The following is a 27,159-nucleotide window of genomic DNA, read 5'->3' on the forward strand; positions in this document are numbered from 1 at the left end:
CTGCAAATAAAGCAGTTTGGCAAAATAATTGATTAATGTGTCTGACTGGTGACTCCAAGATATTATTAATGGGTCTCTATGTGGCGTGACGTCGGGTTAGCTACAGTTTATTTGTTGCACTATTGAAAACCATTAAGAGAACTTCACTTTGACTCTTTTAAGTTGACCCACCGAGCAGTGACTCATTCAGAAAGATGTGGGGGATGTGTCATCGTGTTTAATTTGAAGCTAACTGGACATACATATAACAAACAGGGCCCAATGGAAAATCAGTAACACTAGAATACTATATGATGTGTTTTATCTGCTTTATCAGCTACAAATGAGTTTACAAGAATGTCTTTAAAGTGATGCTCCCATGCGGCTGCTTTTTGCCGACTGGCTTTGCACCGTGGTCCATTTTGTGAGCATTTCTGACTTTGCTGGGTTTTGGTTGTCTTTCTACTTTAGTCAGTTTAGGGATTTGTGATGTGAGTTCACCAACGTGCATGGAAAGCTCTCAGGTTTAACAAAATACCCGCTACAATGCAACAGGCAGCAAAACTAAATTCTTTTAAAGCGGCCTCAAGTGCTGGGAGAGCTGAGGATGTGGTTTATGTTGCAGCTGAATTGTAACACCAATGTAGGGGATATGCTGATTTCTGTCCTTTAATATAACAAATGTTTTCAATCCCTTGCACCAACCTCCAAACCTATGGGAACAGAGCCTTCAGTATGCTTTCCAGCACCTCATCACTTCACCAAAGCCTTTAATTTCTAGCCTTTCTGTTTATTTATATACTTTTATTTGTTTTGACTCTTTTTTTTAAAGCTATAAAGAGTTATTATTATTAAACTTTATTATTAAAGTCAAAGCTGATAGCAAAGTCAAAGTCATTATTATTATAGTCATTGTTGTGAACAAAGGAAGACTATACAGTAGCCTGACGAAAAGAAATTAGCTTTTACCTCACCTGTACTTAATAAACTGTCATTTGAGTGGTCACCCGGCAAATTTAAATATTTGTCCACTCAGCTTCAAAGCTCGCCACTCTCACAGCACAGATAACTGCCCGCTCAGTGAAATCCATAAATTGCAGACTATGTAAACTGAGATTTGCGTAATTAAAACAGCTAAAAGGTCACGTGGACTAAAACACGTTTAACTGTAGTGGGTCTTTAACATGTTTAAATGGAGCTTTAAGGGCAGATTCATATTTATTGTGCGTCTTTATTAACCTTTTGCCATGCACCCGTTAGGCTCTATCTCTTTAAGAGCGGCTAGCCCACCTGGGAGAGGAGAGGAGGGAGGGGGGACAGGTGTGATGTGTTATAACCGTTACCGTGCACGGTTAACGGTGCCTGTGACCCTTTCAAAACCTCAAACACGGACCCCCACCTGTGTAGATAGGATGGGGTGGGGTGGGGTGGGGTGATGGTGTTGCTGGGTGAGGAGGGGGGGGGGCGTAGGGGGTCAAAGTCAGTACGGGATATGTGAGTCACTTCATACTCTGTGCTCGGCGGAGCTCGAGCTCTCACGCCAATTCCACCGTCAGTGACGTCGGCGTCACGTGTCTGCCTCTTCCCTCGGTACGTCCGTCGTATTTTCCTCCCCTTTCACTGCCTGCTGTAACACAGAGCCACTCGAAATAAACAAGCGCAAAAAAATAAGAGGGGGGCCGTTGTTGTTGTGAGAGGGAGGGGGGGACCGGTCCGGCTCCAGTGTCACGTTTATTATTATCAGCGGCCGATTGTCAGAGGGGTCCTTACACCTATAAGTTACCATCAGAGAAGCCCAAAGCCGACCCCGTCCGTGTCTGGCTCCACTGAACCCGCACCAGTGTAAACTTTTTAATACCTGCGATGCATACGCTGAGCTCCGACAAAGCGAGGTGAGTGTGCTTCACTGATACGCATTTACTTAAGTGTTCACCTTTCCTAAACTTGTGCGCGAGCTGTCTTACCTTTACGGGCTTGTGGCTCAGCGGCGCTGGCCAGCTGCATGTCGCCTGCTTAAAATGGCGACAGCCAACCTGGGGGGGTGGTAGAGAGAGTAGTTTTTTTAAAAGCTTGGAGGGGGGCACGGCTTACCTTTTTTCCTCTCTCTCCGGTATGAATTGGTCGTAGTGTTCAAACCTATAATGCAGACAAGCCCTTTAAGTTGGGGCTCACTCCGCCTAACTTGAGCGGAAGATGAACACGCATCATTTTTCGGAAATATCTGACGCTGCTGCGCTCAGGGACCGAAACATTGCAGCGCAGACGCTTATTGTACCTCCTATTTTCGCGGAATATCGCCGATTAATCACCAAATTAGCGCCAATTAGATGTTGTCAGGGTGCACTGTAGCCCCCACCCACCTACCAGGGAAAAAAATCCTGTAATATGTCCTGTAAACAATGCGCTGAATTTCCAAAATTTCTTCCAATCCGTCAATCCGTGCTATGAATGAAGAAGTTTGGGAGTCATTTTTAAAAGTCCCAATCACTTCCATCATATATCTACCATCTATTTAATGTATATATTTTTTTTAATTTAGCTTGAAAAATCTATGTGTGTGGACCTTGGTTTTAAATGAAAAATCACACTTTTTTTTTTCTTCCACCAGCTGGGTTTGTTGTTGTTGTTCTCTATCAGCCACTTGTCTTATTTGTTATTTCACTGTTGTCATGAGTGAGTTTGACTGCAGGGATTAGAGCAAAGATTTCCCACACCGCTAATTTGTGTCTGATGCCCACGTGATTCCCAGGCACGGACACTTAGCTTAATCCAGCTCACCTTTTTACACTTTTAGAAACAGGCCAGGTTTTCCACACTGCTGCTCAGATCACACGTGGATCAGCTGTGAGGGGAGCTGTAGGTGATGATTAGTATTGTTATTGTTGTTACTATCTTGCTGTATTTCTTTGTGCTGGTGTGCTGATGGCTGTAGATTTCAGTCAATAGTACACTCTACCCCCCTCCTCTTCTGCCATCATCATCACTACCACCTCCACCTCCTGGGCCCTGTTTCCCTCCCTCCTTTCTCCTCCCTTTCTCTTCCTCAGATTTAGGTTGGTAGCTGACACAGGTTGAGTGGCTTTGTGTGGAAGGATTAATCAGTACGTCGCTTATTAAAATCCATGGTACCTTTGCATATTTTAGACAACTTTTTAAATGCTTTACTGGCAATCCTTGTTAGGTATTAAATGTTGTGCTGATGATTTAATAAAGCTGAACAATTCTTGGAGTGTGTCAGTCTGTAGGTAATGACTTTTCATCACATCCGTGCCTGCAGACCCATGTAAGACAGTTTATTTACAGATCTCTACCAAGTATGGCCACACAAAAAAAATCAAAAACAGGAGTCATCTGCTACTGAAGAGCCTTTTCACAGTCTTGGGGAAGAGCAGAGCAAGCCACTCGCACATCCACAGCGAGCAGGTCTGGGTCAGCAGCGGCAGCAGCCTCTTGGCTCTGCTTGGCTGGTTAACAGCTTGTGATGTCAGCCATTTTAGGTTGGACAGCACAGAGGCATGGTGCTCCGCCATTTTTCTCTCCCTCCCCTCTCAGCAACCCAATTTTAACGCATGCACCGGCAGCGGCCACAGCAATGCGGCCGTGCACAACCCACACAGCCACACGCTCCCTTGACCTGAGACTCAGGATCACATGAAAATGACACTGCGCTGTCACTGAGGCTCAGAGGCGCTCTGATTGTTGCCTGCATTGTGTGCGAGCCGAAGAGGGAGTGGAAAGAAGTTGGGCTGCAGAGAACCTGTGAGCATTTCTAGTGGTGGGTTGTTCGAGAGCAGGGGTGTATGAGCGAACAAGACCCTGAAAATGATTGATGAGAGAAGGTTAGCAGCTTAAGGCGTTTTTTTGTTTGTTTGTTTGTTTTGAGGCAGAACAAAACACGGCGTAGGATTTTATTTTATTTTTTTTGCTTTCATCCAGCATGGCTGCACAGACAGCCGTGCTGGATGAGGGCGGGCTTGGGGAAAACGCACAGGGGTGAGAGGTTGTCATCTCCTGAAAGGATAGCATCTGGCAGATAGGCCAGGCCTGTTTATGTGCTCATGGCTGCATTGCCTACAGTGACTACAGGAGCCCTGCGTGACTTTAGGCCCCTGTAGGCCGAAACACAGGAGCCGCAGAGCAGTAGCCCGGGCAGATGCCTGAACCAAGACTCACAGACACTGAGTTAACAGGAAGAGACGCCATCAGCTTTGGAGAGTAGTGTGCCTTGGTGACGGTGACCACACCTAGCAGGGAGACATGAACACCGCGTGAGGGAGGCACTGAAATAGGAGCAGGGCAGGGACTCTCCAAATACCACTGACAGGGGCGTGTGGAACAAACAAGCCCCGCTAGAGCCAGAGACTGGATGGCATAGGAGACGTGTGCGTGTTTACCCACATGCGTGTACTTCAGAGAAATGAGCTGGTAGGAGAGAGAAAGAGGGGGTAGGAGGTGGTTGCCATGGGGACAGTAACACACCAGTGGCGCTGCCGACCTGTCTCCCTGGGCCAAACTTGCTCTGAGAGGAGGAAGCGGAGGGAGGGGAAGCAGAGGGTGCAGAGGCTGTTGGAGAAAGGGAGGGGGAGTGAGGGTGAAGAAGACGAGGAAGAGCGAGGAAACTAGGAGAAAGCTGCCTGTGCTGTACACCTTTTCGTCATCCTACTGGGAGAACATTTGTTTCACGCACACGCACACATCAGTGTTACACCTGCATTCTCAGCGAGGTGACGAGATGACTAGTTTAGTTTGTTTGAAGCTATACAAAGGTGTGCGTGCGAGAGAGAGCTATTATTGGTCTGTGCTCAGAGGATCCATCCCGAGCCTAGATGAGAGTCAGGCCACCGGATGAAAGGAGGTCATGCTGTGCTGAGCCAATGATGAGACATAGAATAATATAGGTTATGAACCATGAGGTCAAAAATAATGTCTTTGTGTGTCACTGGGAGAGCTCTCTGACTCTCACACACAGGAAAAATTGCAGCCTGACTACCTCGGTAAACAAGCCTCACACAGAGGCATGCAGCCAGCCTCCCCCGCACGCCACATACACACACTCACCAAGAGCTCACACGCACCCCACTCCTACCCCCCACCCCCTCTACTCTCAATCTCACAGGAAACCAACACATGCAAATGCTGACACACACATATAACAGACAGAAACCCACCGTCCCCTGCATGGTCAGTCAACACATGTGCGGCATTCAAATGAAAAGTTTTCAGCTGATGCACTCACACCCATGAGTCAACAGAGAGCTCATCTGATCCTGGCATGAGCAGCCCATTTCGACTCGCCGATTATAGCTCGGGCTTGTGCTGTTTTGGTGCTCACCTGTGTGCGGCTGTGTGTGTGTGTGTGTGTGAAAGAGAGTGAGAGAGGCCTCTGCGTCTCTGCTGGCTGCTTTCGCATTCGCTGAGGCCCAGGGCTTATCTGGAGTTGTGTTCACACAGATGTGGTTTTTGATTTTTCACAGGCCCATCACAGTGTGATGTGTAAAGTTGGTAGTTGCTGTCTGTCAGTCAGTGTTTGCAGCTTTTGATCAGTCGTGGAAATAGGATTACATACTTAGCAGCTCTGACATTGTGTTTTGCTGGGTGTCTTAGTGTTAGTGATTATTTTGCACATGCCTGCTGACTGCACGGGTGAGTACGCCGCATGCAGGCGCTGAAGCGGGACTCCAGGTTATGTCCGCTGGCTGAATGTTCTGGGCTTTTGCAGTGCAGCAGGGAGGGAGGAGAGGGAAGGACTGTGATTGTAGTTTGGAGCTAGAAGGGGGCTTTGAAGCGCGGGGGAAGGCAGGGTTGGGCAGGCTAGTTGGAGGGGGGTATCGGGTAGGAAAATTCCTCACTGAAACACCTCAGTGCTTCCTCAACGATAGTTAACAACCCTCCTCACCCCATACCGACTCGCCCATCCCCCACCGTCCTTTCCCATTCGCTGTCCCTCTCCTCTCGCCTGCCATCCGCACCCAGCAGAACCACGTGATTGATGGTTGAGACTGCCCACCCATAAGCCTTTGTGTCGGTCATGTGACCAGCCAGCCTTGGCAGAGTGGTGCCCCCTGATGCAGAACTCAATGGCAGGGGGAGTCGAAGGGGTGCACGACAGCCCAAGTTGGTGCACGCGGGGTGGGGGACAAGGGGCATCACGTTCCTTCCACAGTAGCAAACTTAATTTGCCTGTTAACCCCTCACATTCAGATCCAAAGAGAGGGGACCAGTCTTACTTTTCAAAAAAATAAAATACAATAAACAAAGAAGATACAATTTGTTTTGAGTCCAGCAATGTTTTCACAGACTGCTCAGAAAACATTTTACTATTATCAGTACTAAGGCAGACAGCAGATGATGGGAACTTTAACTTGCTTTTGCCGCCTCTGTCTGGGTTGTTGTAGGCTTCTGAGTGCAGGAGAGTCAACTCTGCATACCTGTGTTCGGTCACAGTTGGAGCCCTCGTCCTGCAATAGTTAACTGGGTTTTGAATTAGTGTACTGTGACCTTTTCTATGGCAAATCAAAGATCTGCTAATGTGTCTGTGGGCACTTTAGAAAGAGGACATTCATCATTAGCGGATTTGTGAAATGGAGACATCGAGCTTGCTGCTCACCTTGTCATAAGTGAACAGCCTCGTGCACAATGAGGCTAAGCATCTGAAGGTATACCACCCCCTCACCCCCAGCCAAGTTTAATATGAGCATGGAGTTGTTCTGCTTCCATGCACGAAAGGGTTTAAGCTTTTGAGCGCTGAGATGTGAAAACTGGATGTGTTTGTGAAGTATCTGGGCTGGACTGGGTGAGATTTTAAGCATTTTCCTGTTGTGTTTCTCTAAGCCGCTGAACTTTGTTGTGCTTTTGCTGCTCTGCACATGAGGTGTCATGTCAGGGCAGAGTGACTGGGAGAGTAATTGCCCTAGAGCTGTCCTCTAGTACTGCATCACTACCTCTCTGTACGAAGGAAGGAAGGAGAGGGAAAAGTCCTCCAATAGGAAGCTTTTTTTTTTCTTAATGGAGACAAAGAATCTAAGAGGTGTTGTGAAGGTTTTAAGATTTGAATTCTTATATAGGTGTGATTCCTGTCTGTACAGTGTGTACCATTGTTAGGATGGAGCCATTTTTCCGCAGAACATCTGTTCATCTGAACTGCCCAGATGTTACGTGCACTATATTGCTGTAGGAATTTAAATAAAGATATTCAGTTAAGCTACAGAGGCCCTGGATTAAAAAAAAAATACAGAATGTGCTCTCTCTGTTGGGGGTGTGTCTGAAAGAGGGGAAGTGAGACTGAGTTGTGTGGGGGGAGGGGAAAGAAGGGGGTAGGACAGGAGCTCTCTCTACAAGCCATCAGTGAAGATGCAGAGTGAGCTTGTGTGTAGGCCTTCATAAGAGAGACAGCCCTGGGTTTCTCTGATCAGAGGTTTTGAGCAGCAAGATCTGTGGATTTTAAAGCGCTTGAGCTCAATCTTTCCACGAGGTGTCCTTTATTACCTGTGCTGTTGACATTTTACCTGGAAACGACGTCAGCAATGATGTGTTTTTCCCCCGCTGAGATGGACCTGGGTTTTGCTGCGCTGAGTAAGATATTTCATTTGTTCTCAGTCGCCCAACTCATTTGCACTTAAAATGTAAATTTTCTCTCTTTTGTGTGTTTGTAACTCACCAAACCACTTGACTAAGCTGTTGGCTGGTGATTGACAAACTAATCAGTGTTTCACTCTCTTTTTGCAGGATTTCCCGAAAAACTCAAGTGATAACCACAAGTGGACCCACGGACAAGACCCGCCACCCCCCTTCCCCCATGCCTGGTCTATAGTCAACGAGAAACCCATATTCTTTTTCACACCTCACTCTCAGCCATTTGACCACTCCTCCCACCCCCAGCCCCATTTTTTTTCACACCATGGCCAGCAAAAGGAAGTCGTCCACTCCCTGTATGATACCTAGCAAGATTATTCGCCCCTTAGAGGAGGTTGAGCAGGACTCTCCTGCTCTCCGTCAGCCAAGGGTTTCTGGCAGTGACACACAGAGCCCCTTAGACCCTGGAGAGTCTTCCAAACCAGAGGTGGGGGATGCAGTCAAAGATGGTGCAGGCAGTTACACATGTAAGCCTTGTAATTTCGAAACGCATGACCTTAACTTATTTTTGGATCACGTCTACTCTGGGCACCCAGACTTCCGTGCTGACCCCAGCTTCTTTTGTGTCAGCTGTGGGGTTTCAGCACCCAAGTTTGAGGGCCTAGCATTGCACAACGCCAGGGTTCACCCCAGCACATTGAACACCACTCTGCGGCTGAGAAAGAGAGACAGGAGGCTGGTGGTGGAGCAACATCTGGTGGCTGGGCCCGAGAGCGGGAAGGACAGTGAGATTTCTATCACTAAAACCCCAATTATGCGGATGCTGAAGGGCAAATCGGAGCCTAAACGGATTGTGGTGTCTCACCCAGTCTCCGATGAGGCGTCCTCAGACCCACACACTATCTCTACATCTAGAGAGACTGAGAGAAAAGAAACTGCCTCAGTAACAGTCGCCCATGTTCCTACGATTGTCCACAATGGAACAACTAAGGTCACACTTCCCTCAGCAATCCAGATAGTGAATGGCTCAGGAGCATTACCCATGTTAAAGACACCAATCACACAGGTAAATGTCAGTTTTTATTTCTCCTGGGCTTTTTTTAGATAAAACATGTTTTTTAAAAAATATATATTTTTATTGGAGTCACTTGTTCTGATTCTTGAATGTGTTTTTTTCAGGTGGTTTCAGTAGTTCAAAACAGAAACCTTCATCATTCTGCGCCAGTCACCGCCTCCTCAAATATTTCCTCCAGTTCCTCAACTTCCTCCTCAGAAAACCTCCCAAAGGTAATTCTTTCTATCCAAATCTTATGAATTTTTAAATGTAAAATCAGTGGCTGATATTTAATCTTTCTCTCTCAGGTAATGATTCCTTTGAGCAGCATCCCTACCTACAGTGCCTCCATGGATTCCTCTTCCTTCCTGAAGACCTCCTTCAGCAAATTTCCGTACCCCACAAAAGCTGAGCTCTGCTACCTGACTGTGGTCACAAAGTTCCCAGAAGAGCAGATCAAGATCTGGTTCACAGCCCAGAGACTGAAGCAAGGCATCAGCTGGTCTCCCGAAGAGATAGAGGAGGCCAGGAGGAAGATGTTCAACACCATAATTCAAACGGCACCTTCCAGCTCTCACAACCAGCCACAGAGTCACCACAGCCCAGCCCAGCAAACCATCACAGTCCTGCCTGCATCGCTTGGGGCCACGGGGATCCCTCACATCCTGCAGGGGTCTCTCGTCGGCCAAGGAGGGGTAATCGTCACACAGCCGGTCATGGCAAACGGTATCCAGGTTAACAGTACTCCTGTTGCCCTAGCTGTCACACCTAAGCCCCAGGCAGCAGCTCGGCCTATGATGCAGGCCCGACCTGCAGCGGCTCTGGTGGCAGACAAAGGCGTGAGCATGGTGGTGGGGTCAGTGGGAAGCAGCAGCACAGGAACGAATATCATTAGCAGCTGTAATAGTAGTAGGAGTGGGGGAGGGGGCACTAGCAGTGCTCTTAGCAGCAGTCAAACTAGCGTGATCAACCTCAGCTTGGGAAGCAGTAGTCATAGTAATGCTAAGGTGAGCAGTGTCAATGGTAAAGACAGCAGCGGTAATGTTGACTCCAGCGATAAGGGCAATAGTGATGCAACTGGGCATGTAAATGCCAAGAACACAGATGTCAGCAATGCCAACAACACCAGCGTGCTGCAGAGTGACAACAAAGTAACCACAGAAAGCAAAAACATCACAGACATCAAAACCATCAATGGCAACAGTTTACCGAAGAGCAAAGATGCTAATGGGAGCAGCAGCAAAAATAGTGAGACAAGCACAGATGACGTCGACCCCTCTGCCAGTGACTCCCCACCCATGAAGATGGAGGAGGCTTCTTCCCCTGCCTCCAAGTCTTCTTCCCCATCCCCTGCATCTGCTTCGAGCAGCACGCTGGGATCCAGGACGCCCGTCAACCCCTTCCTGGATCCCAGCTTTTACAAAGGCAAAAAGTCTCAGGAGCAGCTCAATGCCCTGAAGGACAGTTTTCAGGTGTGCCAGTTTCCCGACCAGGAGGAGGTGGACCGGCTCATTGCGTTGACGGGGCTCACAGTGCGAGAAGTTCGCAAGTGGTTTAGTGACCGGCGCTACCACTTTCGCAACCTCAAAGGTACACGTGCTGGCTCAGGACCGCAGACTAAACCCACCACTGCACCCGGAACAGGCAGCAGTCCGAGTACGCCAGGAACAAGCGCCGCTGGCAGTGCCAACCCCATCGATCTGTCAGAAAGTAGCAACAACTCTGGTGCGAAAACTCCCCAACACAGCGCTGCACCCCTGAGCCCATCTGCATCATCACAGACACCCACCTCTCCCACCACACCTTCCCGCCGACTCCCCAGGCCACCGTCACCTGATTTCACAGCCATCCGCTACAAGGAGAGAGAACCCCACCAGGTGAGGCCTTACTACGCAAGCTTGCTGTGTAATATAAGTGTAATAAGCTTAGCAGGTAGCCAGGTTTCCTCACTGTTTTTTGTCGTGATTACTCAGTTCTGTGGATTTCCACATCAAAGTCTGTTTATAAATGCAGGGGAGATCAGCTTTCTATTTGTAAGAGTTTACTTTTGTGGCTCCAGATGGAGCTGCACAAAATTAGATAAATAGTGTCTCCGGGGGTGTAGACTTCATCTACATTAGCTGCTACTACCACAACAAACTTGAATGTGCAAGTGAAATGTAAGCAGTAAAGTTCAAATCTAAAAGAGGATATGTTTTATTTTCTTTCAATGCACACCTTATAAGATGAATAAGTGAATTAGTTTTTGGTCTTGGAAGGCTTGAAAAATTGTAAAATAAGGTATTCAGAGTTGATGTTTTTTTCTTTTTTTAAACTACAAAGATGATGTCTTTAAATATCTCACTCTGTCTGAACTGTTACAGATGCTAGTTTTACTTTTATTTTTAACTTGAGTAACAAAATCATTAATCAGATATCTCTGATTAATGATTCTAGTTCTTTGTCTTCATCGAAAAAAAGAAGATACTAATAATTAACTTGCGTTTATTATGTTAGGTTAAAGCCCTAGAGGGCAGCTTTTCCCAGAACCCAGACCCATCAGGCGAGGAAGTGGATAGACTGCGGTCTGAGACCAAGATGACCAGAAGAGAAATCCACGGCTGGTTTGCTGAGAGGAGGAAGAGAGTGGCAGCTGAGAAAAAGAAAGAGGAGGCTGAGCGGGCAATGCGAGAGGAGGAGGAAGGTGAGGATATCGAGGTTGATGGAGAAGAGAGGCAGAGAGATGAAAGTTCAGGGGAACCAAAAGTCAACCCTATTAAAATAAATCTGAAGATGCTGAAGGTGACAGAGGCCAATGGGAAAACTGAGAGCGAAGGGCTGGATAGTACGACCGCATCCTCCCTGGGTCCTGCCTCATCTGCCACCCCCAAAACATCGCAGACCTCCACGCCAACACCCAAACCAGCTCACTCCCCCAAACCCACAGGCGTCCGAGGTAAGAAGACAGCGGACCAGCTGCATCTGCTGAAACAAGTTTACGCTCGGACCCAGTGGCCCAGCGCCACTCAGTACGATGAACTCATCTCAAGCACTGGGCTGCCCAGGCCTGAAGTGGTGCGCTGGTTCGGAGATTGCCGTTATGTGCAGAAGAATGGCCAGCTGAAGTGGCTGGAGTCGTACCAGAACATGGCTCTGGAGGAAGACCTACAGAAGGGGAACGTGCACGTCCTCCAGGCTCACCTTGACGTCCACGGAAGGCTGGAAGACTCACAGGTATCAACAGCAACAAACATTTTTTTTTATAGTTCAGTAGCTGAGAAACACAGGAACCTGAGAATCAAACGATTTCTCTGTACTGTTGCTTTTATAAAAGCTGACAGCATATCCTCTAATTATACAGGCATGTCACTCCTGTAAGTCACACTAGGCTTTTCAAGTTCCACTTTCAAAATGCTTCTGTTGCATTAGATAGATATTTTGGGGATTTTAGGTGTAAATAACTGAAACCTCATATGTGATAGAAAAACCCTGACTCACTTCCTGTTATATCAATGTACTGTTAGGGGCATTCGCTATTTTAGCAAATCATCTCCTCTGGTTGGTGTGTGTGGTTTACTCATGATTAAAGTGTTATTTTTCCATCAATTCTTTCAGTGTTGACCTGCGAAGGCAAAAGTATTGTTTTATATATTTAAATTTACATGTTTTTCTGGCAACACACTTCAAACAAAATTAACCATACACTTTGTGCTAAAGCCCCACTCGTCTTTCTATACACTCCTGTATATAATCCAGGAAGTGGATATGGGATTATGTGCTTGATTGGAGATGTTGTGAGGTCATAAGGAAGGTTTTGGGTTGCAAACAGTGAAAATGTTGGATACATTCAAGGGTCTGTTGGAATTTGATTGGTAGAACTGGGGTCATACCTCAGGAGGGCTCGAGCTTGGGCTTTTTGGAAGAAAAAAACATGTTGGCTAATTGATGGTTTTGTTTATTTGTTTCGTGGTCATTTTTACTTTTACATGAAGTAAAATGCATTTATTCCAAACCAAGAAAAGGAAATACAGGATACAACGGTATCATGTGATGTAATTCTGGATACAGTTCACCAACAAAGCAGTGTGTGGATTATATCTTATTTTATAAGTAAATATATGTAAATGTCTCTGAAGCCACTCTGAGACGTGCATTCCTTTCTATTAATCTGTCAGTGTGTCACCTAGTAGCATTTGCAAATCGATTTCAATCCACGTAAGTTTTAGTGAACAACTGTGTAATCCAGTCTGTTTCTAAATTGCAATAAAAATGTATTCATTTATTTCTTATGTATTTTTCATGTCCTGTCTGGACAGGAGTGAGATCTCTCGATCTCTCTCTCTCTGAACTCGTTCTTGGTGTCAGGAGGAACTAAAAAAAAGTCATAGCTACAAGTGCAGCAATTTTTTTTCTTTTTGCACATGTGGCTAAAATTTGATCGTGTTGCTCTTTCCATCTCTGTAAGTAGCTTTAAAGAGCATTGACAAAAAAGTGAAAGAGATGAAAAAAATGCCATTGTGTGAACAGAAGCAAGCAGTGCTACTTGAAGAGTTTCATTATTACAATATTACATTTTTGTTCAAATTTACACTTGTGTTCACGAGTCACGTAAACTGAGCTGCAGGCTCATGTGAACATCAGGATCTTTGATGAACATACATTTTCGAATTGCAAAAAATCCTCACATTTGATTGTGTTTTGTTTTTTTGCCTTAATATGATTGTTGCCATTTAGCATCAGCATCTGTCTTCAGATTTTCATTGATTCCTAAATAAATATGTACATGTATATGCAAATATGATATAAAAATGATATAAAAACTTTAGAGTTCATTGAAAATCAAATAAGACGTTTTAGGCTAGTGTAAGATGTAATATTATTGCAATATATTGAGGGTTTTTTCAATAACATGTCATTAAAGGAAAACTGTCTAAATTATAAAAGAACTGGGTTGCAAACAGGTATGAGTATGAAAAGGTGAAATGTGTCATCTACGTGTCCACTTTGCACCTAAAATAACCGTGAACCTTCCTCTTGATTGAAGTTTGATATACCTTTATTAGTCCCACAAGGGGAAATTTCATGTTATTCCCCTTCTGTATGCACAGTTGCAGGAACTTGCTCAGAGTAGCAGTTTGACAACAGACTTGGTGCGACACTGGTTTACCAATAAGGCGTCTTTGCAACAAACTGCCGCCGCCAGTGCCGCTGCTCATACAACAGGAACGCGACCGGTTGCACCAGGTGTGGCTGCAGAGCCAGCTACAACAGGATCCTCCCCTCCGGAGTCGCAGGCAGGAGGCGGGATGGAGGAGAAAATGGAGGCGTCGGTGTGCAGTGTCGCAACAGAAGCAGAGGACGCAAACGCTGACGAGACTGTGAATGCTACTAAAGGTAATCTTCATCAGCGTGAGCGTAAGCTCTCCCAGCAGGGTCTGACCAAATATCCTGATTTGAGCAATTAAACACCTAAAGAAAAGCTGCAGAACTTCTAAAAGCAGAACCAGAAGGTGTTTCATTATGAAAATATTATTTGCGCCTCCGTAACAATTTATTTTTTTCGTGGCAGGGTTTAGGTGTTAAAAGGTGATAATTAGAACACACCTAAATGTTTATAATCGTCACTCAGGTGATACAGAAGCGCTAAGATAGAATATACACACACACATTCATCATAATTATGAGTAATGAGGCATGCTGTGGCAGGTTTTTGTTTCAAACCAGTGCATGTGTAACTCCAGCACACTGTGTGTAGCAATGAAGGAAATTCAGACGTGTTTTCTGGAGCGTGTTGTCAGGGTGACAGATTTTTAATTTCTTTTTCCGTTTTTTTTAATTCTTTTTTTTTTTTTTTTAATTGCAACAGGAACTGATTGAAGAGGCCTTTTTGTGCGAGGATGGAGTTGACATCGCAGGTGGTCTTTGTTCCGGGAGCCTGACTAAAAGACGGCAGATGCGTTTGTAACAAGATCACTGGAAGGAAATGGATCTTGGAGCCACCTCCACCCACCCCTCCCTACTCCCCCCACCCATCTCTCCCTCTCTCTGTCTCTCCTTACCGCTCACACCCCTTGAGGTGGGCATGACACCCCACATCCCCCAAACCGCCTACATGAGATGGACGCTATAGCAGCCCCCCACCCCCCACCAAAATCCACCCACCCAGCCGCCCACTCCCTTCTCTCCTTCTCTAGTTTTGTCTAGATCTCCACTACAACTCTCCACTATTCTCCCCTCCGCCATTTTCCCTTCAGAAGAAAGTAGACACTGAGGTGCAGGAGTGGAGGTGGCAGTGTAGGCGTTCAGGCTGACAGCGTTTTGCTGCCATGTTTTTTCCAACTGCCTGCTGTGACGGGGGTAAAGGAAGGGGTGGGAAGGGGGGAAAAAAGAGAGAGGGGTGGATGTGTGGAAGCAGAAGAAGAGGGGAAAAAAGTGTGTTTGAGACTGCAAACTTGGCAGATGTTGATCAGGTGGGGGTTGGATTTGGACTCTTATCGACTAAGCTGAGACACGATTCAGTGAAGCGTTGAGACTGTTCATTGTTTGTTTTTTGGGGTACGAAAAACTGCAGTTTTGCTGCAGGGTGCTTGCCTAGGCCTTAACGTAAATCAAATCAACCTTATTTTCCCATTGTGCCGTCTTCATGCTGCTTTTTTTTTTCCTGCATCACAAACTCTGACTTCATGCTTGCAGTTTATTTTAGAAATGTGCTAGCTGCCCTGTTCACAGCAACAAATGTGAAAAGCAGCACTGACGCTCATTCAACCCGAGGTTATTTTGGAACAGGTTTTTGTTCTCACTTTTCGTATCTGTATATACTTTTCATTTAACATGAAATTGCTCAGCGTGGGACGACATCGGGGATTGTTTCATCCAAAGAGGGCAAGCACCCTTTAGGGTCTAAAACAAACAAACAAAAAAGTGACACAGTATATTAGACTACATGAAATACGGTTTGTGTTGTAGCATCAAGTGCTTCTTTACGTATCGGATATGTACGTATATTTGTTTTTATGAGACTTTGTTATGAAATAAATCACACTGTAAACAAACTGTGAACTACCAGAGTTCCATAGGCTTGATGTATAATTTTTACAGATGGCATTTCAGAATAAAAGCAATGTCAGAAAGCTGTGGCTCTGTTTGTTCATAAGTAAAGTTTTCAACATGGCTTACAGCACTGAGGCAAATTAAGAGGACTAAACCTCAAATAAGAACACTGAGGCCTTATGATGAAAGATTTAAGTGTAATAATTAAGTCTTGAATTTACCTCATAAGTAATTTTAAGCCCCTGTCGAGCTAGCTTTGTTGCAAACACTCAGCCACTTTATTAGGTACTGTTGTAATTGCTCATTAACACAAATCTTTAATCAGCCAATGTAAACATGGTCAAGGTGACATGCTTAGGTTCAAACTGACTTTAAAAGTAGTGTGGTTGTATGTGCTAGTTTAGGGGTGTCCAACTCCAGTCCTCAAGAGCTACTGTCCTGCAGCTTTTAGATGCATCCCTACTCCAACAGTTGAATCAAATGGTTGGATTACCTCTTCAGCATGCCATCAAGTTTGGCAAAGGCCTGATAAACAACCCATTTATTTGATTCAGGTTTGTCTTAGTAGGGATGCATCTAAAAGCTCCAGGACAGTAGCTCTTGAGGACTGGAGTTGGACACCCGCTGGCTAGTCTGAGTATTTGAAAAACTGCTGATTTACTGTGATTTTTCCCGTACAACCATGTCTAGGGTCAGAAAAAGAATATCCAGAGAGCAGCAGTTCCCTGGGTGAAAATGCCTTTTGGTGCCAGAGGAGAATGGTTTGACTGCTTTGAGTGGGAGGCAACAGCCACAAAAGTAACCACTTGTTACAACGAGGGTATGGGGAAGAGCATCTTTGGGCAGCAGAAGACCACACTGGGTGCCAATCCTTTGAGCTAAGATTAGGAAACTGGGGCTACAATTCGCACATGACTCCATCCTCCCTTTTATCAAAGGTTCAGGTTGGGAGTGATGATGTAATGAATGGTGTGAGGGGATGTAGTCTTGTCACACTTTGGGTCCGTTATTACCGAGTATCATTTCAGTGCCACAGCCCAAGTATTGCTGCGGTCTATCCCAGGACCAATCTTCCAGTGGCTTCTGATGGCTGATAACGCGCCATATCACAAAGCTTCTTGAACATGACAATGACTTCAGTGTACTGAAATCAGGCGCCAGCTCTCAACCCAATAATTTTGCCACAAAGAATTACACCAGTTTAGCAAGAAAGCAAGTCTAACTCAATACGAGTAGAGTGTATCTACCACAACGTGGCCATAATGTACTTATGTTTCTTTTACAGTAGAATTGCCTTCAGATCATTGGGTTTAAGGTATTGATAATAAACTTTCAGCACAGCAACACTTTGGTCACTTTCAGGCTGCTGTTCACACATTCTCATATTGAAACTACAGTACAGGTTTCCTGTGGCGTAGTGTAGTTAGTGACACCTATTGCAGTTACATTTCGGTCTTGGAACTGAAAAGAATTAACCTCACCGAGTCACACCAGCACATTAAAAAAAGAAAGGCTAACAAAGATGTATAAGTAATAAGTATTTTATTTACTTTTCAGGCTTGAATATGTTTCATATGAAAGGCAAAATTAAGATGAATACTCTTCCTCTCCATATTTAGGCACATTACAGAAAGGCGGTTGTAAATGGAGCTGTCACTAACTAAACAGACAAGACTGGAGAAAAACAAAAATGCAAAACTCAAATTACAGTTAAGGGCTCTGTGCACCCACACAGGTGTTCTCGGTTATTCTGGCAGATTAGAGCTCATTACAGGTTGGCGGGAGTACGTTTTGTCTCGACAGAAGTGAACAGTACAGTCGGGGACGTGTCAGTCAAACGTGGTCTGTAGAGGCTCACACGGTGCAGAGAAGCAAAGTGACAGCACCTGTGTGGGTGTACCATGGCTGTGCAGGTGATTTATGCCCAGCGGGGCAGGTGAAAGACGTGGCTTCAATGTGATGTGTACACAGATCGAGGCACATAGACATTAGCAGACAGTTCAGCAATGAGAGCAATGCAGCATTGGAGGGTGAGCTCTTATCCATCGGAGAAATAAATGTTACACGGAGGAGCTTTGGGATTAGTATCGGGGTGCAAATGCAACATTTTTGTCTTTTTCTTTGAGACCTCAAGTATTCACTCCTGACCCTGCCTTTACCTCTAATCATAGCATATGGCTTAGGTGTGCCCCAGTGACTGAACACTGAGCAAGAATATTGAGCTTACATCATATAGTCACCACTTACAAGCAGAGAAAACACTGTTTCGGGTACAAACCTGGAAAGATAACACCATAAGTGCCCCTTCTGGGTTCAATGAAGGTGCAGATTACCTTTGTCATCCATGAATGAGCTACAGAAAAAAAAAAAAGAAAAATTCAAGCTTTAACTCTGCCTGTTCATGTCAATCTTGCTCTTACCCCAGAATCTCAGGAAACAACATCTCCCTGAACTTTTAACTGCACAATGCACAAGGGAGGTCCTGATCCACCAGCTGGACAAACGTTCACAATAATGAAATGTAGCATTCTGCATTCGCTTCGATCCATCAGTCAGTGTTTTGCACAAAGCCTCTATTTCTTTCCCTCTTGTTTTGTTTGCACATTTCATTACAAAAAAAAAACCAAGGGCAGTGGCAATTTAATTACATCTTAGGCAGTGTAATCCTCACTGGATTCTGGGAAGCAGCATGTAGCTATGACAAAACTGCCCAAAAATACCACAACAGCACAAACACGAACGGTCCTTTATGTCTCTGTGGCCCAGTGATGGGTACCAGATGGCACGATTACTTTATTCCCAACACTGGCAACTCAACCCTTCTCACTGAACCACTGCTGGTCAATACAGATTTCCTTTTTAACTAAAAAACAAACAAAACAAAACAAGAAACAAAGAATATCTAAAACTGTTTGGTTACAGTAAAACACTTTCTTAGAACCTTAAAACCATTTGAATACATATTTGTTGTAATCAAAACACACTTTCTTTAATATGAACTGTCCCCGATCTGTGTCCATTACGCCAAGAGATAATGTGAACAAATTAAAATGCTCGGAATAAAGTGGCCAGACATAATTTTAAGACGTGAAATCTGAGTTCAAAGGAGTATCCACTGCTTCATAAATCCTGGCAACAAAGGGCTGCATAGTTAAAAGGGTAACTATTACAATCATCATAATTACAGTAATCATGGCGCACTGACAAATTTAAAACATTTACAGTGTTCCCTGTAAATTAATCTAATTAGATTATTTTTATAGTAGTTTGAGGCACACATTCATGTCCCTCAAACCAATATGTCTGACTGCAACTGTAAATAATAACCACTGCTGAGGGGAGTGAACAGGATAATGTTTTAGCTGTAACCCACAGCCCTGTGACTCGTCCCTCTGAGTGACAGGACATCTGCAAATATGGCCTGTAACACATTGGTAGTACAAGTGAGAAGTGGAAGGAAAAAAAATAAAAAGCACATTTCTCACAATAAGACCTTTTTTTTTTGGCTTAACATTTATCCCTGGTCCTGCTTCGTCACACAGTGAGGTGTTGGATTCCCAGGACATGTCTCAATGTGTCACACTGGCTTGTAAATGCGTGTGAAACGCAGCAAACACGGAATGATGTGCACTTTTTGTTTTTCCTGGAATGTAGGTTAGAAATAAGTGTGTATATGTGCAGGCATAACATATGATCTGCTCTCTCACTGCTCCAAAAACAAACAGGAAAAAAAAAAAAACATAAAATAAAAATTTAATATCACTCCAAGTTTAGGGTAGGAGATATGCTGGAGGCACACTATTTCCTCCGCAAAAAAACAAAAAAAAACAAAAGAAGAGAAGAGAAATTTTTTTTAAAAGCAGTGAGAGCCCTCATGTTTTACACATGTACATAAAAAAAGAAATCACATTATGAATGTTTAAAGGTTTAAATAATCGTAATAATTAAAAACACAGAGACAGGAGCTCTTTGAGAGCAGGTGAGCTGGTGCTGTTCTCTGGCCAACAGCACAGCAGGAATAAATATATATGTGTATATATACATATACATATATATATATTCATATTCGCCAAATAGAGAAGAGCAAAGAAACTTAACTGGAAACAGTTTCAAACTGATACCTTCTATAACTGTCCCCTTTCTTCATCTTAGCCTTCAAACTAAGCAGCTGTGCACACTGAAAACACGAGAGATTACAAACAGTCAGGCCAGAGCTGGAACTTTTTCAGTCTTGTTTTTTGTTCTACTGTGAATGTCATTTCTTCTTCTTGCCCACAGCGGTCAGCTTCCTCTTAGTGACCCCCCCTCGCCCCTCTAATGTCCGAGTATGCCCCCCTCACCTTCTCGTCTGGCAAGTGGTGAAGAGAGGCTGGGCAGCAGGGAGGGAGGGGCAGAGACAGAAAGACAGTGAGAGAGAGAGAGAGAGAAAGAGAGAGAGAAAATGAGGGGGGGGGTTTGGGCGAATGGAGGGAGAGAGAGCTGCCTGAAATGTAGGCCAAAGCGGTGGTGGGCGTTTCCATGGAAACTGTTCACAGCAGTCAGTGACATCATCGGTACGGGGGAGAGGCGACTGGGTGGTGGGGATGGGGAGGAGGAAGGGGGGGTTGCAACAGAAATGCGTCCTGATTGGCTTGGACTTAGACACGGTTCTCCACTCTGGTCCTCCGCGGGATCCTGAAGTGAAGACAAAGACAGGATGATGTCTGTAATCTTCTACACATCCAAAACACTCTGTACAGGCATCTAACACCCCAAAGAGAGACACACCACACACACACACCTTCTGTTTTGCGCGTCCATGTCCAGCAGTGTCTCCTGGGACACCCTGAAGTCATCTATGGGGGACTGGTAGCGGGATTCAAAAGAGCCTTCCCTCCCTCTGTAGGCCATGGCCTGGGCTGGAGACTGAGGCAAAGGAGACATGCTGGAGGACGTTGAGGAGACTGAGCTCAGCTCCCCAAAACGCTCCCGCACTGACTGAGCTGTTGCCGACACTGATGAGGCCCCGACTGCAGCGAATGGGCTGAGAACCTCACCGTTTTCATCCTGAAATAAAAAACAAAAAACAAAACAAAGGAGTAAACACTAGTGGTTCTCTGTATAATCAAAGATGAGCTTAAAGTCCTGCATTTATAATTTTGTCAGGTCATTCAAGAACATAAGATGAACTATAAAGGCAAAAGTAAATGGGAAGAAAAGCTGGGGAGGGATTAAGAAATAATTTGAGGGAGGCAGCTACAGACAAAGAACATACAAGCACTTAACTCAGACAAACTGAAGTATTTTTTAAAAAGGACTCATTTTTCCACATCTGTGCTTTATATTGATGCTCAAGATAAAAGCAGTTGAGTCCCCTGCAACAATGTCCACTAATAGCAAATTCTGGGACCGCTAATGAAGCATTAGCTTTAAACAAAAATAATTGCGTTCACCTTTCGTACACAGAAACATCAGTCTGCTGTACTGAGAGGCCCAAGGGAGACATTTTTTCATACATGGAAGCCTTTTATGGCCCATTTGGGTGTTTTGCACCATTTACTGTCTGACGAATCTCATTGCAGACCTGCCACCTAATGTGTGACTATACAGTTGGTGTTTTATTTTTGTTTTTTTTTGTTTGTGTCTGCTCGTATTTCAATTGTGCGATCACACCCGAAGCTCAGTCAGCCAGGGGTGGTGGGCTGATGTTTGTATACAGAGGGTGTGATGGGGTCGGGGGCTCATGGTTTAAGTGTTAAAATAGTGATGCATTTCTCCTTCTTTTAATGTCACTGCCCTTACATTTTTGCACCAGTTAGTAGCTAATTTTTTTTCATACAAATCCTGTAATTCAGAAAAATGTACAGTATACTATCACTACTAAGACATGAGGTACACTCATTTGACTATTTGTTCTTCCATAAAAAAAATAAAAACTTAAAAAACAGAAAATTTAAAAAAAAATTAATCAAGATCTGGCTTTCCTGACACTCATTACTAATTTGTCAGCAATTTGTCTGCTTGGCCTTCTTCAAGTTGTGTCTGCATGTTTTTGAGTGGTTTGTTGACAGTACAAACACTGTGGAGCTCACCCTTCCTCTGGTTATGTCCATGTGGACTAACAGAGAAGCTAACTCCAGGTCCTCGTTGTAGCTGTTGGTCAGAGGTACTGACCGGTAACCTATAAAGAGAGAAGCAAAAGATTTATTTATTTATTTTTTTATTAGTGGTCTGCAAAAAGATCCATCCATCCATTTTTGGCCAATTGGGGAGGCAGTCTAAGCAGGAAGCCCACACCACCTCCTCCAGGTCTTCTGGGGAGATACCGAAACTTTACTAAACCAGCCAAGAGGTAACCTCTCCAGCTTTTAGTCTGGGCCTCCTCCCAACAGGAGATGCCCAGAACACCTCACCTAGGATGTGCCCAGGAGGCATCCTAGTCAGATATGTGAAACTCCTCAGCTGGCTCCTTTTAATATGAAAGAGCAGCGGCTTTACGCCCTTCTCTATGGAAGATATCCGCCGCGCTATAGAAGAAGCTAATTTCCAGTGCTTGCATTGGTCACTACCAAAGCTCATGCCCGTAAGTGAGCAGATAAATGTAGATCGACTGGTAAAACTCACTTTTACACTCAATTCCCTGCTCTACTCACCCCTCACCTCAAACAAGACCCCGAGATACTTAAAGTCAGCAACAAAACATGTAAAAACTATTTACAGAGAACACATGTTGAAGGCGTACCTGTCTTTAGCCCGTGAATGGGGAACGTGGCCTGAGCCAGGAAGTTTTGGTCGTTGAACATGTCGATCTCATACACCACAAAACGCAGAAAGGCAAAAGCAGAGTTGCACACGGTGAACTGGAATGTCTTTCTCGGCCATGTGGGATTCAGACCATTATCAGCTACAGAAGAAAAGAAATATTGAAAATGTAAAGCGTGTATCCTCAATTCTCTAACATTTGTGCAATTATATTTCCCTTATAACAGCAGTATAAAGACTGTAATTAGCTGCTAGATAAAGGTTGCACCTCTGCATTACATGGAAATAAAACCCTTTCCAGGACAAAAAAAAAAAAGAGTATGTCATTAACAGAAAATTATTTTTCCTTGGCTCGCTGCCCTTTCTGTAGAAGAACCAGAGAGCAGTGAGAAAAAACAGCAGAAGGAAATGCCAAATGTGTTAAAATTTTGAGTTTATGTTTATGTATTTATATTTAAAAGATAAATATGAGCTGGGCTTACATCGGAATCTGCCATCTAAAGTAACAGAAATCACAAGTTATCTGATGACCTAGTTTTGAATAAGTGCCAAATTCAAAGGGGTGATGAACTTCACTGATAAAATGATTGACATTTAAAAAGTGTGTGTACAACCAGTACAGACAAATAAATATAAATGGGAACAAATGCTGCTAGAGCCCACAGTACAATATGCCGATATACCACTTTTTAGTAATATACTGAAAAAAAAGTAGTTAGAAGTATAGATTACATTTCTTAAATTTGTACTAAAGTAATCCTGTCCTTACTCACTGATGGGAATTTTAAAGAGTAAAGTATAGGTTGCAGTAAAATTTCCCAGTATCCACATCAAAGTATGTAGCAAACAAAATCTATACATTAAACCAGTGGTTCCCAAACTTTTTTTGCTGGGCCCCCCTTTGTTTTACAAGAAAATGTTCGCGCCCCCCCCCCTTTCACGCGCACATCCTCCAACCACACACACCCATATTTTGCTCCATTGCGGTTTATTTCACACCTCAAACATTTAGTAAACAATTAAGCAAATACAAGTAATCTGCAATAAATTACAGGTAGTAAGAAAATAAACTACTAACTCTGTTACGCTACGTCCACACCTACACGGGTATTTCTGAAAACGCAGCTGTTCCGTCCACACGTAAACGGCGTTTCGAATCACCGAAAACGGAGATTTTTTTAAAACTCCTTTTTTGTGTTTATGTGTGGACGAGGAATACAGAGTTCGTCACACAACGTCAAAGGTATGTGCCTTTTTTCACGTCACGCTGTGCGCCACGTTATTGTTTACATGAGATGAATTACAGAATGGCAGATAGAGACAAAATACTGTTAATCTGACTATCTGCAGGTTTTACATGCTTACATTTACACACGCAGTTACTGTCCCTCCATTTAGAAAGGCAGAGGCGTCACGGTGTAATTATTTTACGTGTAGTTGTTTTTTTTCCTGTGTAATAATATTCAACATTGCTATCAATACATTTTTCAAAAAATGCCTGTCTGTGCAAAATGGGTTTAAAAACATAAACAGCTGTGGGATACTGTTTGTCCATGATTTGAACCGGGGGAACAAATCGTGGCAGGATCAGCCTGATATTATTTGTATCCCGCTGTAACTTTACTGTATAAAGAGCTAACATCTCCAAAATTTCAGGAGTAGTTAGTCATTACAACAAGTGTTTGTGAACTAGGGGCCCAGCGCGTGCTTCCCACGCAGGGAAAACCAATTCTGCAGGGGAGACCTACCTTGGCACTTGTGCAGGTGAAACCAAAGAGCAGATATGCTTCACCATATTTTCTAGTCTTTGGCTTAGAATGAAGTTGGTTTGGAAACATATTCAGCAATGCTTCATCTCCTGCTTTGCGTTTGTGTGGGTGCCCCCGTGCTAGCAGTGTCCAAGCGCTGTTTTTTTTTTTCGCTTTTCATACCGCGCCCCCCCTGCAATGGCTCTGCGCCCCCCCTAGGGGGCGGGCCCCACATTTTGGGAAGGTCTGCATTAAGCCATCAAAACATTTTTTTAAAAAAAATTTGTGTTTCTTCTGTCATAACGACCTGATGAGAGCTGTGCGAGTTTCAGTGTTTTCCCTTTGTATTCCCACACATGGCACAGTTGTTTGTACAACTTCCTGTTTTTCCTAAGACCATACAGGAAATTACACGAGGAAAATATATCCAGTAAACAGCAACTGCCTTTTTTTTTTTTTTTTCTTCCTTCCCAGTTTTGGCAGGGCCTGCCTTTACTGGCAGAGGAACTCGTGTTTAAATAAGAGCAGCGCTCACCTTCAGAGTCTGTTTTTTGCTTGGCGCTGTCGTACTCCGCTCCGCACACCTCGATCTCAATCAGAGGGCAAACGATGCCACGTCCATGCTTGGGCAGATGCCGGGCGCCCAAGACCTTCAAAGGAGAAAAAGCGATTACATCTTTGGAATTTTTGTTTACATTAACATGTTGCTACAAACAAACACACAATGCTTTTCCATCAGTGACATTTTATAATGTGTTTTTCTGCTCAGTTGCTAACTGAGTGTTTGAACTACAGGTTGAACTCCTCCTTTATACATGTGTAATTAAAAGCATGACTAATTACCTATGAGCAGTGTTTGCAGTACACCCATGCAAGCAGTCAGTGAGTCTCACAGTGAAGAAACAACAATGAGCTTCCTGACTTGATTTCTAAACAAGTTCATGAATGTTTATTCATAATTTATAAAAAGTGAGTTACCTTTAATCAAAAAATATTATTACGTCTGCAACTAAAGGGGAATGTATTTATATGTAAATTGCAGCAATCGGTTGCTAGGTTTTGTAAAGTACCTTGGTTACCTCTCCGAGCTGTGTTACAATCACTGCTGCTGCTCCAGTGGGCAACTACAATCACACTGTTAACAAAACACCACCTGTCAGTTTCACCTTGTCTGTCTCCATAACCACCACCCGCTTCATTTCTCCCAAAGAGATGAAGGGCAGACTCGTTTCTGCACAACTGCATCACACCTGAAAGCAGAAAAATCCAGTCCTCAGTCTACTATACCTCAATCTCTAGACTGACTTGCTCCACACCCCGTAGTGTTTGTCTGTCAAAGGGATCAAAGCTGTCGTCCCTCATGATGGGCGGCTGAAGGACGTAGCCACTTCTTCCGTTCAGCATGAACAGGGCCTGGTTCATCTGCATGGGCTTGTCTGCAGGGAGGGAAAGAGGAAGGAATAGAAGGAAAAAAATGTAAAAAGCACGTAAACAAACGAAATGTGCTGTCTGTCTTCCAGCTTTGCTCTGAAAAGGAAGAGAAGATACCTCCTGTCTGGAAGTTAAGTGCTACCAGCTGAGATCCGCAGAGCCACATGGGGAGTGGGTCATAGTTAGAAGAGTCTAATCTCTGGCCTCTGGGGTAGATCCTGGACAGCTGCAGCCGATTGTACTGCAGGAACTTCTTCCCCTTGATTTTGTTGACGTACTTCTCTGCCTTGGTTTCAGGGAAGGATGACATGTCCCGGAAACAGGCTCGCTCTGTGCCAATCTCTAAAAAAAAAGCGACGACAAAAGAGAAATGTGACCCCATCTGCATTTGGTGTTTTTCTTTTTATTATGTGTGCAGGCGAGTGAGTGCACATAGTTCTTACTTTCTTCATCAAATGGCACAGGCCTACAGTAGATGACAAGGTCAGATAATTCCAGTGCAATCTTCTTCCTCCTTTCCATCATCTTCCCCTCTTCTATCTGGCCACAGACATGGCACAAGTATAAATATAGTAGTACCAACAGTGAGGCACATCACTGCTCAGCTTAAACCCAAAGTGTGAGTGCATTTCATGTGAAGCATATTATTTCTGTATATTTACCTTGGCCTCTGAGGTCAAGGTGACCTCACGGATCTTGAGCACCCATTCCTTGAGCTCTTCTTGCGTGTTTGCAGCGATGTCGAGCGGTATGCCTATCCGCACAGGGGTACTCTGTGTCAGGGTGAAAACATAAGGCCTGCTGCCTTTCCCTTCGGCACGAACAGCTGAAGAGAAAAAAAGAAGAAAAAAGTTAGAAAAAGGGAACCAATAAATGGAAGTAATGACGGTTTTAAAAAAGTAAATAAATGAGGCTGGTGCTGAAATCATGGTCATACTAGACTAACAGACCATAAGCAAAGGAAGAAAACATGGTGGAGAAGAACCACCTGAGAAGAGCCCAAGATGACAAATCCATAGCAATTATTGTAAACCATCTGTATCATCCAGTATTAGACAATAAGTGATAACATTCAGCAAGGAGTTATTTTTAAAGAATGATAGGATTATATAAAACCAAATAATCCCTTTTAGAATATAGTTGTTGTTGTTTTTTTTTAAATTAAAACATTCATGTTTTTGTAAATGAATGCAATTACTTTCTGAGCATTTTTAGCTCATCTTTCATACTACCACTAGATGGTGCCAACGAGCCACCCAAACGGACTCAGGTTAACAATGCAAGGCAGCAAGTGCCAGAACTAATAGGGGTGTACTGACTAGGCTGCAGGATGTCAATAACATATCAAATGCAAATCGGAGAGAAAAGCAACAGTAATAATAAAAACAGAGAAGACTTATTAAACTAAGAGGCTGATAATGGAGAAAAATAACAATAAAGAGAGTGATGACTAGGGCCGGGACGACGCATCGACGTAATCGATTACGTCAACACATAAAATACGTCGACGTAAAAAAATGTGCATCGATGCGTCGTCACTTTCAAAACAGACATGGCGGCAGTGAGTAGCGGCAACACGAGTGAGGCAGCCGCAGTCGACTTAAA

At 44.2% G+C, this 27,159-nt stretch overlaps 2 protein-coding genes across 3 annotated transcripts in view; one reads left to right on the forward strand and one right to left on the reverse strand.

Annotated features, from left to right (window-relative positions):
- The first annotated feature begins 1,757 nt into the window (after positions 1-1,757).
- On the forward strand, positions 1,758-15,696 carry zhx3b (zinc fingers and homeoboxes 3b). 2 transcript variants are annotated; one of them, XM_063464376.1, is made up of 7 exons: positions 1,758-1,871; positions 7,705-8,617; positions 8,731-8,838; positions 8,914-10,482; positions 11,102-11,818; positions 13,693-13,978; positions 14,451-15,696. In XM_063464376.1, exons 2-7 carry the CDS (start codon positions 7,877-7,879, stop codon positions 14,459-14,461), a joined length of 3,432 nt encoding a protein of 1,143 aa, XP_063320446.1. In that variant the 5' UTR covers positions 1,758-1,871; positions 7,705-7,876; the 3' UTR covers positions 14,462-15,696. The 2 variants fall into 2 exon arrangements, with proteins under 2 accessions (XP_063320446.1, XP_063320445.1); XM_063464375.1 differs by lacking the exon at positions 1,758-1,871 and adding an exon at positions 7,354-7,551.
- A 1,463-nt stretch (positions 15,697-17,159) lies between these two features.
- The window catches only part of plcg1 (phospholipase C, gamma 1), a 28,812-nt gene continuing 18,812 nt past the window's right edge, over positions 17,160-27,159 (reverse strand). The window contains exons 25-33 of the mRNA XM_063463595.1: positions 26,217-26,380; positions 25,998-26,094; positions 25,672-25,896; positions 25,411-25,559; positions 24,659-24,773; positions 22,356-22,517; positions 21,706-21,794; positions 20,415-20,680; positions 17,160-20,308 (exon numbers count right to left, since the gene is read on the reverse strand). Coding sequence (XP_063319665.1) covers positions 20,272-20,308; positions 20,415-20,680; positions 21,706-21,794; positions 22,356-22,517; positions 24,659-24,773; positions 25,411-25,559; positions 25,672-25,896; positions 25,998-26,094; positions 26,217-26,380 — 1,304 coding nt within the window. The 3' untranslated portion in view covers positions 17,160-20,271. The remainder of the gene's footprint in view (positions 20,309-20,414; positions 20,681-21,705; positions 21,795-22,355; positions 22,518-24,658; positions 24,774-25,410; positions 25,560-25,671; positions 25,897-25,997; positions 26,095-26,216; positions 26,381-27,159) is intronic.

This window comes from Pelmatolapia mariae, linkage group LG20 (assembly GCF_036321145.2).
Source record: "Pelmatolapia mariae isolate MD_Pm_ZW linkage group LG20, Pm_UMD_F_2, whole genome shotgun sequence".
NCBI lineage: Eukaryota > Metazoa > Chordata > Actinopteri > Cichliformes > Cichlidae > Pelmatolapia > Pelmatolapia mariae.